The following is an 18,678-nucleotide window of genomic DNA, read 5'->3' on the forward strand; positions in this document are numbered from 1 at the left end:
ACGATATGAGAATAACTGTCCATTTGTTTATCTGAGAAAAAAGTTGCAATCAGGGAAGAAATGTTTTTTTTTTTCAAGAAAAATGTATTATCTTAAAATGTTTTTCTCAAGAAAAAAGTGATTTTACTAAATTTGTAATATTAGACACATTTATTTCAGAAAAATATTGTATTACTTTGTCTAATTCAAAATTAGAGGACTAATAGAACTAATACTAATCCTTCGTATCAGCAAAATGTGCAGACACAAGGAGTGTGACTTCTCACCTGAAAGAAGTTGCATTTTGCCTCGCGGGGAAGTGTGCAGGCGTAAAACCGTCGTCCTTTATTGTCACCGTCCTTGTGGACCACTCGCAGGAGAGCTGGGCGACCGTGGGATGCACACAAAGGGGGGGTGCTGGGGCTGGAGGGGCTGCGCTGCATCCCTGCAGTTGTGTGCACACTAACAGAAGAGACAAAACAGCTATAAAATAATAAAATACTTTTTTTGCAGGATGGAGTCTTTTTACTCAATAGTGATTTTATTCTTTCAAAATTGTAAAGTGTTTTCTCCAGAAAAAAAAAGCTTTATTTCTCAGAGATTGAAGGTTTTTTCACAAAATGCAGTGGACCCCCAGATAGTCATGGATCCCCCCCCCAAAAAAATTTTTTCTAATATTTTTAAATATTCTTTTGAATTTTTAAGGCACAAAAAAATGTGTGGAATTTTGGTGGTATATCCCTGCTTTTTAAAGATGTTTTTTTTAACTCCAGTGCAATTATAATCATCAATTATTTACATAGTTTTGCTATTTGCAGGCCAGCATGGTCCTTACCCCCGCAAATACCAAGGGGCAACTGTATATTATTTTATTCTTGTAACAGCGTGAGTTTTTTAAGTAAAACTATTTTCCTGAAATGGCACTTTCCTCTTGGAAAAGTAAATTACTCATATATGTAATTACGACTTTGATTTAAGATTATGATTTTGTTCTTGTGAGATGATGCCATGTTTCTAAAAAAAAAAAAAACACTATTGTCGCACTACTATGACAATTCTAATATATTCAAAATGACACAAATGAGGATAAATGGCACAGAGAAAAAAAAACTCCAATTTTATTCTCTTAATATTGTGACTTTGATGCACGTGTGATGCAAGTGAGGGGGTCCAGCGGGACCATGATGTGTTGTTACTGTTGTGTGTGCACTAAAGGAGGAGATGAAACTTGTCTCGTTAGAGTGGGAATAACCTGAAAATAAAAGTTGAGTACCCTCGGACTTGGGAAGCTTTTATTATTGTTATTCATGAGCGAGTCACTCACCCCAACTTGTTAGAGGGACCGCCATCAATTCTCATTTTCTTGCACGGCCGACTGGATGAGGCCGGCATTTCCCCGTGAGACAGCTCAGGCACCTCGCTTAAATCAGAGAAAAGCAGGGTGGACGTCCCAAAAGCGGAGCGCCAGTTCAGTTTGCGCTCCTCTCGGGGTTTTGTGAAGGCAGTGCAGGCGTACCGCACCAGATCGGTGGAGCAGGGCGCAGGGGCGTCCTCTCTGTGGACTGCAGAGGAAGCGAGAGACATTTCATATTTATTCTGAAGCTCCACTCAAAACATAGCTTGTTAAATACACACTTTTATGACAAACAATATTAGACAACATTGTCATGTCCAGGAGCCTCAGAACTTTTCCCTTTGGGCCATATCAAAGCATCCAAACTTGAAACATGAATTGCTAGCAAAATATAATATTATCATTATATAGTGATCAAAATGATCACTGTTAAATTCAATATGAGTGTGATACTGCTAAAACAAATGTATATACATCAAGTCATGTAAAACAAAATGTGAAATGAAATTGAAATAAGTGTTGATTATGTACTTGCTGAAATAAACAAATAAAAAAAAAATATTTATTACACAAACTAACAAGACTTTTACCCGGAGCTCTGGGAGTGAGGCAGGCGTCGCAGCTTTTGGTGGCGGGCCGGTTCAGGAGTGTGCACAGGTGACATGTCCAGTCCTCTTCGTCCCTCTTTGCCACGTTCTCATTGGCTGCTCCCCCACTGCTTGCCCAGCCAATCAGGGTGTTTCTGACAGGAAGTTGACTGCGGACATGAGACCTCAAAATAAAACTTTGCCATTTAAAAAAACAACAATTTTATTTTACTGTACTTATTTCTTGTATATACTAGTTAATAATAAGACAGAAATATCATTAATAATTTCAAGAAAAACTAGAAATAATACAAAAATGTTTGTTTTTCACTTTAAGAATAACAATAAGAAACACAAATGTAAGGAATGGAATATTTCACATACAATATGTTATGTACTTATTTAACTGGTTATTTTATCACAAACAAGATATAAGATAAAAGATACTGAACTCTTGACTGTATTGATGAATATTTTTGAAATTGGAAGTCAAGAATCATAGTTTGTTGAAATATTCAAGTTACTGTCATAACGGGGTTTGTAAACTTATTATTTAGTACATGAGACAATTTGAAATGTTGGTACAGAGCTTAGCAAGCATCATAGGCATACTTGATTCACTTTCACGGGCCACATAGAATTTTGTAAATATACTACCACAGCAATATTGAAAAATACTGCAAAATAGAAAAAAAGTACCAACCCAAGCCACCACCCAGAAAATGATACACAAACTGCAGGAGGAAGCCAACTAAACATTTACACTTGTAGCAGCTGGCGAGGCAACACCAGTAGCAGGCGGCGTGCATTTAAATGTAAGTGCCGCAACATGAAGCTCCTCTATGTTTGACAAGAAGACCGCCAATCATGGTGAGGATGGACGGAGAGATGGATGAAGGATAGAGTCGTGCTGAAGGCTGCTGACAGCAAACTTCCCTCGCAGATTGATCTGTCAGCTGTGTAATGTGTTTGAAGGGCTTTCGGCGGGGAGCCCTCGCTAAGCCTCGCACAAACACCAGCCAGGAGGTGTTGAGCCCAAGCTCTGTCTGGCAAACATACACTGAACACGCACATTGGTGGTGTCGGAAACACTTCCCTGCTCCCCGCCAAGCCCATCTGCTTGCAAAAGATGGCTTCTCAGAGCTGAAACCTTCTATCCATAAAGCTTTGTTGAAGACAGAAAAATGGTTCCATAGCTGACTTAAGTAGTATTTTAACTGTGTAATTATAAAACACAAGCTTCAAACTGTCCTTTTGTTTTGTGGCAAGAATGAAAAAAACAAAACAAATAATCAACTAAGTTTGGGTCAAATTGACTCAAGTAGTGGATCGGTCCCTTTTTGACCCCAAGTGGGTTAATTTTGAGCCAACTGTATCTTTCAAAGGAAGCTCTTTGAGCATGGAAGGTAGTTTACCACCAAAACGCAACTCTGAGGCGAAAGAACTTATTCTAAGAAAACCATTATTTAAGCAAACTAATTAAAATCCCACATTGACCGGTCACTTCATACGGGACCCAAACAACAATGTTGAGTTCCCACCTGATGTAGATGCTGGTGGTGTCACGCTTTTGACAGCGCTCGCAGAAGTACGTCATCCTGGCGTTGTCACCGAGACGACAGACGGTGACAGCGCCAGAGCAGCGGCCGCACCGTGGACGTTTGTATACTTTGTAGTGTGTGCTCAGCGCAGAGCCAGACTTGCGACACTGGTAGAGACATTGAGGAGAGGGTAGTATGTAAAAATGCCAGATGACGCCATCAGCATGTTCAAGTTATATGGACAGCATATGGACTAAATCCATCCATCCATCCATCCATCCATCTTCTTCCGCTTATCCGGGGTCAGGTCGCGGGGGCAGCAGCTTTAGGAGGCACTCCCAGACTTCCCTCTCCCCAGCCACTTCATCCAGCTCATCCCGGGGGATCCCAAGGCGTTCCCAGGCCAGCTGAGAGACATAGTCTCTCCAGTGCGTCCTGGGTCATCCCCGGGGTCTCCTGTCAGGAAGAGCTTCAACTTCCACCTCCGGCAGAGCTTTTCCCACGTCCCGGGGGAGGCGGGGGACATTGAGTCCGAGTGGACCATGTTCCGCGCCTCCATTGTTGAGGCGGCCGACCGAAGCTGTGGCCGTAAGGTCGTTGGTGCCTGTCGTGGCGGCAATCCCCGAACCCGCTGGTGGACACCGGCGGTAAGGGATGCCGTCAAGCTGAAGAAGGAGTCCTATCGGGCCGTTTTGGCCCGCGGGACTCCGGAGGCAGCTGACAGGTACCGGATGGCCAAGCGGAACGCGGCTTCGGCGGTTGCTGAGGCAAAAACCCGGGCGTGGGAGGAGTTTGGTGAGGCCATGGAGAATGACTTCCGGACGGCTTCGAGGAAATTCTGGTCCACCATCCGGCGTCTCAGGAGGGGGAAGCAGTGCAACGTCAACACTGTTTACAGTGGGGATGGCGTGCTGCTGACCTCGACTCGGGACGTCGTGAGTCGGTAGGGAGAATACTTCGAAGACCTCCTCAATTCCACCTACACGCCTTCCATTGAGGAAGCAGGGCCTGGAGACTCTGAGGCGGATTCTCCAATGTTGGGGCTGTCATGGCTGACACGCCTCTACAACATTGCGTGGACATCGGGGACAGTATCTCTGGATTGGCAGACTGGGTTGGTGGTTCCCCTCTTTAAGGGGGACCGGAGGGTGTGTTCCAATTACAGGGGAATCACACTCCTCAGCCTCCCCGGTAAGGTCTATTCAGGGGTGCTGGAGAGGAGGGTCCGTCGGGAGGTCGAACCTCGGATTCAGGAGGAGCAGTGTGGCTTTCGTCCTGGCCGTGGAACAGTGGACCAGCTCTACACCCTCGGCAGGATCCTTGAGGGTGCATGGGAGTTCGCCCAACCAGTCCACATGTGTTTTGTGGACTTGGAGAAGGCGTTCGACCGTGTCCCCCTCGGGAGGTTCTGTGGAGGGTGCTTCGGGAGTACGGGGTGCCGAGCCAACTGATAAGGGCGGTTCGGTCCATGTATCACCGATGCCAGAGTCTGGTCCGCATTTCCGGCAGTAAGTCGGATTCGTTCCCAGTGAGGGTTGGACTCCGCCAAGGCTGCCCTTTGTCACCGATTCTGTTCATAATTTTTATGGACAGAATTTCTAGGCGCAGCCGAGGCGTTAAGGGGGTCCGGTTTGGGGACCTCAGCATCGCGTCTCTGCTTTTTGCAGATGACGTGGTGCTGTTGGCTTCTTCAGGCCGTGATCTCCAGCTCTCGCTGGAACGGTTCGCAGCCGAGTGTGAAGCGGTCGGGATGAGGGTCAGCACCTCCAAATCAGAGTCCATGGTCCTCGATCGGAAAAGGGTGGAATGCCCTCTCCGGATCGGGGATGAGATCCTGCCCCAAGTGGAGGAGTTCAAGTATCTTGGAGTCTTGTTCACGAGTGAGGGGAGGATGGAGCGCGAGATCGACAGGCGGATCGGTGCAGCGTCGGCAGTAATGCGGACCCTGTACCGGTCCGTTGTGGTGAAGAGAGAGCTGAGCCAAAAGGCAAAGCTCTCAATTTACCGGTCGATTTACGCTCCTACCCTCACCTATGGTCACGAGCTATGGGGCGTGACCGAAAGAACGAGATCCCGGATACAAGCGGCTGAAATGAGTTTTCTCCGCAGGATGTCCGGGCTCTCCCTTAGAGATAGGGTGAGAAGCTCGGTCATCCGGGAGAGACTCGGAGTAGAGTCGCTACTCCTCCACGTTGAGAGGAGCCAGATGAGGTTGCTCGGGCATCTTATCAGGATGCCTCCTGGACGCCTCCCTGGGGAGGTGTTCCGGGCATGTCCCACCAGATTATTTTATCCATTATATGTCATTTTATGCTCAAATTTGTATAAAATATTACAGAATAAGCAAAAAATAAAGGTATAAAATATTTGAAAATAAATACAAAAATGTGATTTTAAAAAATACAACAAAAATATAACACTAGCAAGGGAGTGTCATCTCACCTTGTAAAACAGAAGAGTGAAATCACGCGTCATCTTTACCAAATGGTGAAGCTGCTCGTCTGACAGCTGCTGCACCTGAGGAAGGCACGACCCCAGTGAGTTATTTACCATGTGTAACACAGCCATGTTCAAAGTCCGGCCTGTGGGCCAAATGGGATGACTGTACAGTATTCTACATTTTCCAGTTTTTTTAATACGACATTTCTAAGTAAAAAGAAATATTTCTTTTATATTTGAAATCATATCAAATCTCCAAATGATTCAGTTTCTTCAGCAGCATTGCATTACTTTCTGCGTCTTAGCCCCCGCCACTGAAACACATCACTCGATAAAATACCAGAAAGCTACAAAGAGTCTCTGGTTGTCTCACTTTCCAAACCACCATTTTCGGGTGCGCATCATCCATCATCCGTACCTTCACAGCCGGGTGTAGGCCCGCATCGAAAAGAGCTTCGTTTTTAATGATGTTCCCCACTCCCGGCATGACGGCCTGGTCCAGGAGGACATCACAGAGCATCCTGCCGCCGTGGCGTCTCGCCGCCTCAGCCGAGCGTGAGGGTATGAACACGGGCGAGCACATGTCCAGGGACTGAAGGGCTTGCACACGCTTCTCGCAGTCAGCACTCAACCTGTGAGAACACCAAAATTCGACAGATTTGAACACAAGCACACACACACGTACTTATATCGAGTTAAATCACTTTGAGCACGCTCACTGGATGGGGTTTGCTACCCAAGGCGAACTCATGGAACCTCAATCCAGTCTGATATTGGGCTTACCTCAATTCCACCGTACTGTCAAAGAAGCACACTTTGTCGTTGTCCAGGTGGATTTCGAGCACGGGGACGGAGGCGCTGCCAACGCTATGTTTCTTCTCAGCGCCGTTGATTCGCATCGCGCCGTTCATGCCAAAGTGGACTCTAATAGAGGATTCACAGTTTTAGTGAAGAGTATGAAAGCAATGATTTAACAAGTGATATAAGCAGGGAAACGGCTTTTGCAGAGTCACCATGGCAGAGTGTCAATCAAAAGTGAGCATTATTTTCTTTGTGGAGGCAGGTATCTTTTGATTAAGCTCTTATATTGGGTTTTATTAGATCAGGGGACGCCCAGCTCTGGTCCTCGAGCTCCCCGTTAAAATATAATATAATATAATATAATATAATATAATATAATATAATATAATATAATATAATATAATATAATATAATATAATATAAAATATAACTCAGTTTAAAAAAAAAGTGTGTGCATCCAAGATTATCTGTGTTCAGTCCAAAAAAAAAATAAACCTGCTTTCACTTTGGAAACCAATGTAAAAAAAAAAAAAAAAGCAGTTGCCTATTTTCTGACATCATGAACCAGACCACCAGTAACTGAAACATAATTCATTTGTTTGTGCTGCCTGCACTGTCCCTTGAAAATATTGGCATCTGTTTTTGAATAAACTGATATAAATTATATGGTTATTTTTATCCAATTCATCCATTTTTTGCTCAGTTTCCATCTAGATAAATTCAGTGCTTGAGACGTGCAGGCCATATGTTTACATATGATTGTTTTATGAACCATGTACCATTGAAGTAATAAAACCACCGATTTATTTGCATTATTGTTGTAATCAGACATGACTTACAGTACAAACTTGTTCGGTAGAAAATTGTGGCGCTGTCATAATGAATGCTTAAAAAACTGCAAATCAAAGTGTTTAGTAAGTAAAAAAAAAAAACTGTTCCATATTAATTCATTTACCTTTATTTTAACATAATACTAACCTATGAAACCAAAACAATTATATATAATAACTCATACTTTTTATTTTAATACAGGTCGATTTTATTGGTTCTGTTTGGTAAAAAACATTTTTTTAACTAATTGCGTCATAAATAGCAATAAAAAAACCAAGATTTTTTAACTCTAAACTCTACAATATTTTTTGTTGTTGTCCGTTGCTCTTGCTTTCCTCAATGCGTTGATTTTTATACATGTGTTTGTATTCTTTAAAAGGTGTGTTTGTAGACCTGACTGACGTGTCCAAGGTCCATGAGATGAGCAAGTCGATCACTTGATAAAGTACATTGTTGTACCTAATCATGTGTCTGTTAAATTTAAGTAATAGTAAAACATCACCTTCGCACGTTTGTCACTGTGTTACAGTGCCACTTTGGACACGAATGATTAGAACCACTGCCTAATCACATTCTTTACCTCAACGCGTTAGGGCCAAAATACAAGAAGAGCTCCTTCCCCAAGGTGTTGACGCCGGTGTACTGACAGCCTTTGAGCCTTTGGATGGCGTGGTTTCTTTCCAGCTTGAATCCCTGCAAACACACGAACGTCACTACGGAAGAGTTATGGTCGAGTTGCACTGATTTTTACCAGACGATTACTTGTTATTTTTGTTTACTAAGTGCATTGGTTGCTATTGCAACATATCATTCGACTCAAAACGTCTATTGCAGACACCATACCTTCGTTGTGAACATGCTGCCTCGCATCTCTTTGACTCTTTGTCCTTTCTGGATCCTCGCGCTTATCCTCTCGCCGTTTAATGTACACCCAGGACCTTCCACCATCTTTTCCTCACTAATGAAGTGCTAATTGTTAGCAAGTACCGAAAGACTTGCGCTATTATTTTCCCCGCCACTTATTCAAATTGGTGCATGCGTAGTAGTGTTTGTCTTTTTCTTTTTTGGTGTTTAATGGCGGTTGGCAACCAGCTTTCACTGAGCATTACCGCCACCATCTGGACTGGAGTGTGGTACAAACGGTTCCCTCCCTGAAAGACGAACCAACTAAGTAATCACTTATACAAATGGTTACAAAATTACAGAAATAAGGTGTTTTCTAAAGTTGGTATTTGGGGCATTTATTTCTTTGACACTCACTCTAAACGAATAAAGACGAATCTGGGCTCCTTCTCTACATTGCATTGGGATCTCCAGGCTGTTAGGGCCCTGAACTCGCTACCCCCTTCTGCGTAGCGTGCGGCACTGTTGCGCTATTTTCGGGAATGTCTGCTGTACGCGCACTTGCTCTTTTTTGTTTTTTTCTTTTTGTGCTCCTCTTAATTATTTATTTATTTATTGTTGTGTTATTTATTCATTATTTATTCGGCACGCTTTTGTTATACTTGTTTACTGTTTGTCTGTTGTGAGCCATGTCTTGTCACCGTGGGATAGGGGGGAACGAAATTTCGGTTTCTTTGTGTGTCTTTGGCATGTGGAGAAATTGACAATAAAGCTGACTTTGACTTTGACTTTGATCAGATGGGTTACACTACTTTGAAACCCTAACCCTAGTTTGAGATCCTACTTTGAAACCCTAACCCTACACACGCGTCGCCACATATTGAAAGACGATCCCTTTCCCATCCGCGGGGAGGCAGTGTTGCTGTCTCCATTAAACGGGAGCGAGCTATCTCCCGTTTATTGTTTAAAAATTGTCAATTGATAAACGGAACGTGTGTCCCCCTCCATCCCCATTGCCACCTACAGTGCCCCTGCTTAGTCTGCCCCACGTGTCTCCCAGTCCCGCACCGGGACAGAGCTCCGATAACCCCCTCTAGGAGACGCTACACACCCATTTTTTCTTGATCGCGGATGGTCATTTTAAAATAGCAAATTTTCCGCCAGGCCCAACGTATGTGCAAATTCTGGTAAGTTTTCGTTCATGTTTAGTTCCTCAAAATAACAATGAAGAAAAATTTCTACAGAAAAAAAGGGTCCTTGCAGCATTCGCTGTCAACGTCTGCCGCAGTGGTTTTGCGTTGCTGACAACAGTGCGCTTGCGCAGTGTCACACCGCACGACTGCACTAACCAAACATGGCGGCGGCCGTCGACAGTGTTGTGAAAGTGTAAGTTTGCCTTTCTATCTTTTTTACGACAAAAACCACGAGTCGTGATGACCTCAATTCATAGTGAATAAACAATTAGCGACAAACCTTTGGAAACCATAGACACAGGACACGCGATTTTGATTACAAAATGCGTCCCAAGAGAATAACGTTATCTTGTGTGTGCTAAGGATAGCTTGTGAGCCACGGGCAAAGAACCGAAGCACAGCGATGGATAAGGCTGTAACTCGCATACCACACACACAACACCATCAACTTAAGCTGACCACATTGTATTTTCATCTGCTTGGTCAGTAGTAGCTTGCCCGCTGATAAACCTGTCTGTTGATCGTTGCTTTGTTGTGAAGAAAGTCGTGCTAACAATCAACCTATTGTTCCGACCGACGTCGCGACGCTACACTCGTGCGTTTTACGCGAAATGTGTTTATTATCTCGATTATCGTTGACCGTAGTGTTAAAAAAAAGCCGGAATCGCCAAGAGTTTTCGTTCCAATATTTTAGTTACCCAATCGAACTTCATGAGAGCTAGTATTCAGAAACACGTGATATGGTTCTTCTTTTCTGCCAGCTGCAAGAAGTGTAACGCAAGAGCTCCCACATTTTTATACACTGTCAGCCCTCCCCGAAACTATTTTTAATAATAGTCCAAAACTCTAGTCTGTAGGTCTGAGTGAAATTGGTTGGTTTTCTATATGTGGTCTGCTGCTCCGTCCCAGCCGGGATAGGATTTGACTTATCTGCGACCTTAACGAGGGGAAAAGTTGTAAAACTTGATAAATGCTTAAACGTAATGTAGTTGTCTATCCATGTTTGTTACAACACCTGATTATTATTTTGGGCATTTCTTTCTGCTGACAACGCAAATTATAGGCTGGGGGAGCAGTATTACCGGGATGCCATGGAACAATGCCATAGTTACAATGCCAGACTGTGTGCTGAGCGCAGCATCCTCATGCCCTTCCTGGACTCGCAGACTGGTGTGGCTCAGTCCAACTGCTACATCTGGATGGAGAAGCGACACCGAAGCGCAGGTAGAAATTGCAAACTATTGTACAGCAGATAAACTGATTATATAACTGCGGCCATTCCTTAAATATTCATACTTTAGTGTGGGGGGATTCATTGTACACGAGTCTAAAATCAGCTAAAAGCTAAGATATGACTCAATCCCAATTGCTGCTAGTTTAAATCGAGGGTTGAAAGTGTGGAAAAATACTTGGTAGATAATTGCTCTCTGTTCGACATCATGCTGCTTCTGCACCAGTGATGTAAATGCATGAGTACAAAGTTAGCTGAACGCCAATGAACGACTTGACTCTGCCCGGGTTGCTGCTAGTTTTAATAGATTAATATAACTGGCAACAAACAACTATAATGTTCTTGATGCAAATTCAGACAAATTGTTCTTGAAGTGAATTTCAGTAGGTTATTATAAATGTTACGCGTGATAAACAATGTTATTATTGAATTAAATTATCCATCTTGTGTGGTACATGTCCCAAACGTTATGTATGGTCCTTCAATCTGTTGTTCAGGTGTTGCTCCAGGTCAACTGTACACGTATCCAGCTCGTCGCTGGAGGAAGAAACAGCGCTCTCATCCCCCCGAAGACCCACGATTGGCCTTCCCCCCTCTCAAAACAGGTATTACCACCTCAGACATTTTCCCTTTTTCCAGAACCATGAAACAGTTTCAATAAACTGCAGCATTGCCATTTGACCACATATGCTGACACACCTGCACCCGTGTGCTTTTAGCAGATTTGGAGCTGGGCCTGAAGCGAGATGCCTTGGGAGCGGTGGATGGGAGCAGTCTGGAGGCTCTGTTGAAAGGCGAGCCCCTCGACAGAAGGAGCGGTGTGGCAGACGTCCGCGGTTCCGAGGACGATCCAGCCACCATAGACCCCCCTGCTAGCTCGACGACGACGCACACATCCTCCGGACGCGTCCGCAAGGTTTGGCTTTAGTCTTTGGTAATGTATGATAATGATGTTGCGCAGGTTGGTTTTCATTAAATTCGTCAGCAGTAGTACCAGGTGGTAGCGGGTTACAAAATAAAAACAGATGAACAGGTATTGAACAAACATTTGAATATCCTATGTAAGTTGCTGGGAAAGCTGGCAAATATAAAAGGATAGCTTCTTGGTAAAAGGAGTTTAAACCCTGTGATGTTTTCACTGCAGAGAGTCCTTGACCATGATGACTATCTGGATGACTTAGACGATGAAGACTTTGAGGATGAGACCCCCAAGAGGAAAAGCAAGAGCAAATCCAAGGTGAGTGTTTGAAGCTTGGCAACTCTTAAGGCCAGGCCATGCATGGCAACTTCATTTGTATAGCGTCATTAATCGAGCTGAGAAATGTAATAATTAAAATACGAAGCTCGTGAGATGTTTTCAATTTGAGCCCTTAGGCACTGTGGTGTCATTTTCAGTTTAGAGCAGGTGTCAGTACAGGGCAAAATTGCTGTCCCCCGAGATGGATTAAAAATGGGTGGATTTTGCGGCTTAAAGTTATAGTCTATAAATGATATATTAACCTGAATGCTGTGTGTAGGGTAGGAACACAAAGAGCATGTTATTGTCAAGATTTGTTTTTCTGTTTATTCGACTCTCTTTTTATTTTGTGTTCCCCCCTTTTATTTGTTAAGACTGCTTCTAGTGATGTATTGGGTTTTGTCCCGGTATCATTTCCATATTTAAGTGATCATTTTGGTAGTGTGACAAACACTAATTTGTAATATGTGACATGTCCCGATTGGGTTTTTTAGGGTCGCAGTGACAAGAACAGCAAGAAGAAAAGCGAGGCGGCGGCTGCAGCTCTGGAGGAAAGAGACAAACCGTACGCCTGCGACAGTGAGTAAAAACTCTTTGTCTTTCTCATCTGTGTTCATGTCATGCATGTTGGCAATGGAGCCTTCTGAATTTTCCCAATGAAAGATGACAAAGCCTACTGCTGTGCATGATGTGATCTGAAAGACTTCTTCTGGAACTTGAGTTGATATTTAAAAATTGCTCGCTTGGAGGTTATTCCTATTCCTTCTCCTTGAGAAGCTGTCTTTTTTTTTTTTTTGGGCTGTACTGTATAATCGTTGGTTTCTGTGCTAGTTCTCAACTCTGCTGTATGAGCTTGCTACTACTGGGCTAGCATCTTCCAAAATACATGTGGTGTAAATGAAGCTCAAAGAGGAATGCTTGCTGTGGGCCAATGAACAGCGCTTTTTCCTGGCTCCATCTGAGAGCCCCTTTTTTGATATGGGAATTCAACCATCACTATAACTCCTGTGTATTACCATGTGTGTATGTCAGTCTGTGGGAAACGCTACAAGAACCGCCCAGGCCTGAGCTACCACTATACACACTCTCACCTGGCGGAGGAGGAGGGCGAGGACCGCGAGGAGATCGAGGCACCACCCACTCCTCGCCAGCCTGAGGAGCAGAAGAGTGAGTCACTCTCAAGTATTGAGAGAGCTAAAGAAAGGAAGGGGGTTGCATGCTATGTAGCATGTGTGTGCTTGAAAGAGGAATATCATATCCTCATTTTTACCCCCCCCCCCACTTGCGTCTATTTCCCCCCCCCCCCCCCTATATTCACGCTTAAATTTTGAAAAAGACTCACCCGGAGATTGCGATAGTGTAAACTGCTATTCATTCATATTCATAATATTTTATTATTTTCGTATCCATCGAATGTGTGTGTGTGCGTGCGCATGTGCGAGAGTGTGTGTGTTTACATACCATACATATATGTACTGTGTGTGCGTAGACAGAGATATTTATGTACATATATGCGTGAAAATCTGTAAATACTTCAGTTCACATCAGCTAGTGTACATACTTGATTTTGTTTGTCTTTGTCACAGTCTCAGGAGGTTTGAATGGTTGTTTGGAAACAGCTGTTTTTCTGTTTTGTTTTTTGTACAATCACTGGAATAATTATATTCACTTGCACAATCTAATGAGTTATTGGAAAAGAAAATATTTCAGTTCTTACAAAGATAGCAATGGTGTCAAATAGGTATTTTAACACTGTTTAATATTGAGGTTTTCTTGTGCAGGTGTTAGTTTTATGTGGCTAATCTTGCTTACTTACACACGCAAAACATACACGAATAAAACTGCTGGGTTAAAAATTGGACCAACCCATGAAGTTAGGTCAATTTGACACAACATTGGGTTATTGTTAAAAAAAAAAAAACACAATTGTTGGGTTGTTTTGTACAACAAAACAGGATGTTTTGGGCAAAACAACCTAAGAAGTTCCTGGGTCGATCCAATTTCCAACCAAAATTAAGTTGGTTTTAACCCAGCATTTTGAAAGGTGTATATTCATTAATAACTAATTGTAATTGTCCTAAGATGCCAGTGTGAATGGTTGTTTGGTATACATGTGCCCTGTGATTGCTTGGCGACCAGTCCAAAACAAAGTTATTAAAGTTAATCTAAATGAAGGAACTAAGGAAACCAGAATGGAAAAAAAACTATTTGTTAACAAACTAAAAATTTGTGTTAATTTTTTTTTTTTAAGGATAACTGAAACTATATTGTCCGTAATTTTGGAGATGATAATGGATTTTTTTTTTCGGCTTACTGCTCAGTCAGTCGCTGCATGATGGGAGGTGGTCAAGCAGTCATCTGGGAATTGTGGCCCTGTTATTGTTTGTCATGTAGAAGGGATGTCATTTGGCAGCAGCCAATGAGCAAGCGCTACCAGATGACGTCGCTCCAAGGCGACAAGCCTGCACGCGTTAAAGTGACGTGTTTGTTAAGGCCGTCCTGCTTTGAACCTCAGCCCGAAACGTGACACTAACAGTGGTTTTTATTGTCAGTCTGTCAATGTGTTTATTGAGTGTTTCACGCCGGGTCAGTCTGTCTGTCAGCGTAGACAATGGACTTACAAGTACTACGTCCCACGCAGCTAAATATAGATCAAAATATCAGACCGAAGTGACATGTCTGACATTGTTTTTATTTCACCAATCACCATTCGCTGTGTGTGTATGTTGTTTTTATTTATACCTTTTTTCCTTTATTTGGCTGCGCGTTTGCTTGTGTTGCGGCAGTATGTGATGTGGGAATTATGTTTTCGACGCCGATTGCTGTCCTCATTGAGGGATGGACTGGACCCTTGTGGATCGGCCCGAAATACTGACAGTACCCTTTACCCACCTATGTTAAGTAATAAGTGCTCTCCTGTTTTTGCTTCGTGTACGGAATACAATACAATACAATAGGGTTTCAGCCAAAAAAAGTAGCATTGTTCATTTATGTCCATCCAATCCATCAAATTTCACTATGACTAACAGATCTTACTTGGGAAGCAAGGCAGACGTGGTCATCGTCAGTCCATCAGTGAGTTCACATGCAGGCGCCGCTAAAGCAGACACGCAGCCAAATAAAGAAGAAAATTAAAATAAAACACACTGGTTCAATAGGGTTCTACATCACTACAAACAAGTACAACAATAATTAACTACAATTAAAAGGTATTATTTTTATTATAAGTGGTGTGCTTTTTCTAATTATGTTTGTGTTTATTCTCCTGTGTAGCAACTAAAAAAGGTCCAAATGGTCTAGCGCTGCCTAACGATTATTGCGACTTCTGTCTGGGAGACTCCACCTTGAACCAGAAGACCGGCCAATCAGAAGAGCTCGTGTCCTGCTCAGACTGTGGACGTTCAGGTACGGCCTATGTCACTCCCCCTCCCCCATCCCTCAACACACTGTTCATTGTGTATATAAAGATTGATGGTCATGGCTGGTTTCATAGTTGTGTCTGGTCCCTTCACCCCGCAGGCCACCCAACATGTCTGCAGTTCACACCTGTAATGATGGCCGCAGTGAAGACCTACCGCTGGCAGTGCATCGAGTGCAAGTGCTGCAATGTTTGTGGCACCTCAGAGAATGATGTGAGCATGGGCTTCCATTTGCATAGTCGAGACCGAACACAATAATTAAAGTTTTACGAGGGGCAAGAGGAAATCAAATGAGTACACATCAGGAGTACACATTCTTTTTTTTCTCAGCGGGACATATCTCTGACAGTTATCCGCATAGCAGTGGAAGGAAATACCATGTTTACATAGGATAAAACTAGGGGCAGCAAATACAATGAAAACATTAAGGGCCCAAAATTGATCCCTGTGGAACACCATATGACAGTGGGGCAGAACGGGACTCAAAGCAACCGAGGCTAGCACAAAAAGTCCTACCAGCCAGATAAGATCAACGACTTTAGCGCACTTCCAGTAATGCCAACCTGGTACTGCAAACGAGCAATCGGAATATTGTGGTCCACCGTTTCGAACGCTAGGTCCACCAAAAGTAGACCCACATAATCTCCAGTGTCAATAAAAAAAAACAACGAAAACAGCCTTTAAAGAGCATCAGTAGATTTACTCACCCTGCCCCAGCATATCTGCTTTTCTCTAGAAAAAGGCAGCATTTTGTTCTAGTGGGAATTCATGAGTTATAGGTCACCCTTTCATTTTATTTAGAAAAAAGAGTCAAAGTTGTGAAAGAGCTTGGATTTTTTTTTTTTTTTTTTTGCAGGACCAGCTGCTGTTCTGTGACGACTGTGACCGAGGCTACCACATGTACTGCCTCAGTCCCCCCATGACGGAACCGCCTGAGGGTAAGACGACACGCAACGCTAACGTAAATGTTGTAATTTGATAGCAAGTGTCTGTCGTCAGTGATTCCCACCGCAGTGAGAAATCATCCAGTGTGCTTTAGGAAATAGATCTCTTCATCCGTGAATCAATCCACATTATTTTTTATTTATTAATACGGTACAGCCCTGCCGTGTATAGCAAAAATATTCAAATTATTGATGTCCCCTGAAAAGGGGGCATGCTATTGCCTGGAACAAGCAAGCAAGCAAACAAACATTTAAAAACAGTTTTTTTTTTTTATGTCTCCAGGATTTCAATTGTTTAGTTGCAAGTTGAAGCAAAAAAAAAAAAAACGCACAATCAGCAATCATGAACACAAGTTACATTTGGTTAGATTATTCAGCACAAACAAACCACCTTCGCTGTAAGATCATCAAAAGCATTATCAATAATTGCTCAATAAATCTGTTGGCGAACACTACATCCCATTTGTGTTTTTGCAGGGAGCTGGAGCTGCCACTTGTGCCTGGCTCTGCTTAAGGATAAAGCCTCCATCTACCAGCAGAACCAGAGCGCCTGCTCTGAGTGACAACGCCAGTTAGGTGGGCTCACCCCCTCTGTCACATGACCACCGTTTGAGCATTGAGCAAAGCAACACGTCAGAACGCCCACTTCTGTGTAGCTCAACCGGCTCACTCTTGTTCCATCTACACGGGTTTGGGCGGGGAAGGGCGGCATGACTCCGAAACAGACCTCAGATCAGTTCAAGTGTGGCTCATACTGAAGCGCCAACCTGCCAGCGTAGCTGTCTTAATACATTCATCTGTACACAGCTGTCTTGGACTGCTGCTACAAATCAGACACAGATGACAGAGCGGGCATGTGGTAACCATAGCAACCACTGTCTCCATGGGAACTCCCGGGAGCAAACGGACTATCGTCACAGCAAATATCCGCATCTGCACTGTGTAGTGTTTTGCTGTGTTTTCCGACAAATTATCTATTTTACAAAACACAACACAAACAGTATGTTGCTGGAGAATTATATGATCATCATTATTATTATTGTTCTGGTTACTAGTGGACTTTAGTAGTGACATTTGTCTGTGTACTTCATCGGGTCTTTTGGAGCATTTTTCCATTGAAAGATTTTCACCAAGGCCATGCGGCTCATTATGTTGCTGGATGGAGCCGGAACACTATGAAATAATATTCTGTTGATTGGGCTCAGAAGGAGGAACATTACGCTATAGTTGACTATCATTTTTCCATTAGTATTTATCCACCAAAAGGTGCCCACAAGGCTACAAGGTTGCTTATCACTTTCCCATATCATTGCTTGGTGTTAGTTCATTATGAAGCTACCACAGCCACATTTCAGACATGTAGAGACCTCACACAGTGACATTGTCAGCAGCAACCCAGTGAATGCATTTGCCTAATTATTTTGTCTTTTTAAAATGCATATATATATATATATATATATGCATTTTATATATATATATATATACATATATGCATATATATATATGTGTGTGTGTGTGTGTATATGTATGTATCTGTGTATGTATATATATATATATATATATATATACACACACTATATATATGTATCTATATATACTATATATATACTGTATATATATACTATATATATAACAGAATACTCCATATATATATACATATATGCATATATATATATATATATATATATATATATATAAATATATACAAAAAAACAGGATATTCCATCTGTATTGGGAGAATTTTCTAGTAGTTTTGTAAAGTATGTGGCGTACACTTCCACATATACAGCTTCTTAAACATTCAATGTACTGTGTTGCCTTGTTTGTATTTCTGTTATGACTGTGACATTTGGATTCATTTGACTCCTTGAATATGTCAGACCTCCATTCTGCGTATTTGTAAAATGATGTACTTTGTTGTACTATTTTTTTATTTTTTACATTTGTTCAGCGTCAGCGCCGACTAGCCTGACTTAAATAAAAATTGTGTACTTACTTGAGAAATTCCAATATTTTTTTGCTCAGCTACCTGTAGTGTCTGACTGTAACTATCCTCAAACAACAGCACAGTTCTGCCTGTTAAAAAAAGCCATATTAAGACTGATTGATTTTTGATTCGGACATCCCAGTCTCGCTCACTTCCTGAGGATCATAGAGAGCTCCTTGGTTGCTTAGGCTGAATCAGCAACAAGTAAAAGCCCCAATTCAGCTAAGATTTGATTTCATTTGCAAGTACACCGAAGTCCAATACTGGACTCTTTAAAAACTCCCAAAACACT

At 42.6% G+C, this 18,678-nt stretch overlaps 2 protein-coding genes across 5 annotated transcripts in view; one reads left to right on the forward strand and one right to left on the reverse strand.

Annotated features, from left to right (window-relative positions):
• The window catches only part of neil3 (nei-like DNA glycosylase 3), a 72,718-nt gene extending 63,880 nt beyond the window's left edge, over nucleotides 1-8,838 (reverse strand). For both annotated transcript variants that reach the window (XR_015859042.1, XM_088378578.1), the window contains exons 1-9: nucleotides 8,376-8,838; nucleotides 8,113-8,225; nucleotides 6,684-6,824; nucleotides 6,319-6,532; nucleotides 5,904-5,978; nucleotides 3,462-3,628; nucleotides 1,924-2,090; nucleotides 1,304-1,541; nucleotides 267-441 (exon numbers count right to left, since the gene is read on the reverse strand). Coding sequence is in view for 1 of the 2 variants with exons in the window: in XM_088378578.1 (XP_088234704.1) it covers nucleotides 267-441; nucleotides 1,304-1,541; nucleotides 1,924-2,090; nucleotides 3,462-3,628; nucleotides 5,904-5,978; nucleotides 6,319-6,532; nucleotides 6,684-6,824; nucleotides 8,113-8,225; nucleotides 8,376-8,480 (1,395 nt within the window). In the remaining variant the exon portion in view is untranslated. The remainder of the gene's footprint in view (nucleotides 1-266; nucleotides 442-1,303; nucleotides 1,542-1,923; nucleotides 2,091-3,461; nucleotides 3,629-5,903; nucleotides 5,979-6,318; nucleotides 6,533-6,683; nucleotides 6,825-8,112; nucleotides 8,226-8,375) is intronic.
• Nucleotides 8,839-9,630: 792 nt separating this feature from the next.
• On the forward strand, nucleotides 9,631-18,394 carry LOC148404306 (zinc finger protein ubi-d4-like). 3 transcript variants are annotated; one of them, XM_088378599.1, is made up of 11 exons: nucleotides 9,631-9,761; nucleotides 10,632-10,792; nucleotides 11,297-11,404; nucleotides 11,519-11,715; nucleotides 11,944-12,036; nucleotides 12,531-12,615; nucleotides 13,069-13,203; nucleotides 15,310-15,441; nucleotides 15,556-15,668; nucleotides 16,312-16,393; nucleotides 16,877-18,394. In XM_088378599.1, exons 1-11 carry the CDS (start codon nucleotides 9,730-9,732, stop codon nucleotides 16,960-16,962), a joined length of 1,224 nt encoding a protein of 407 aa, XP_088234725.1. In that variant the 5' UTR covers nucleotides 9,631-9,729; the 3' UTR covers nucleotides 16,963-18,394. The 3 variants fall into 3 exon arrangements, with proteins under 3 accessions (XP_088234725.1, XP_088234733.1, XP_088234740.1); XM_088378607.1 differs by having other exon boundaries at nucleotides 11,522-11,715; XM_088378614.1 differs by lacking the exon at nucleotides 13,069-13,203.
• The last annotated feature ends 284 nt before the right edge of the window (nucleotides 18,395-18,678 follow it).

Source organism: Syngnathus floridae, chromosome 1 (assembly GCF_059516105.1).
Source record: "Syngnathus floridae isolate MCC-2025c chromosome 1, RoL_Sflo_1.0, whole genome shotgun sequence".
In the NCBI taxonomy this organism is placed as follows: Eukaryota; Metazoa; Chordata; class Actinopteri; order Syngnathiformes; family Syngnathidae; genus Syngnathus; species Syngnathus floridae.

Coding starts and splice junctions, on each gene's coding strand:
- LOC148404306 (XM_088378599.1), top strand. CDS start 9,730: ATGGCGGCGGCCGTCGACAGTGTTGTGAAAGT. Junction 11,405..11,518: donor CTTCCCCCCTCTCAAAACAG/GTATTACCACCT, acceptor GTGTGCTTTTAG/CAGATTTGGAGCTGGGCCTG. Junction 11,716..11,943: donor CCTCCGGACGCGTCCGCAAG/GTTTGGCTTTAG, acceptor TTTTCACTGCAG/AGAGTCCTTGACCATGATGA.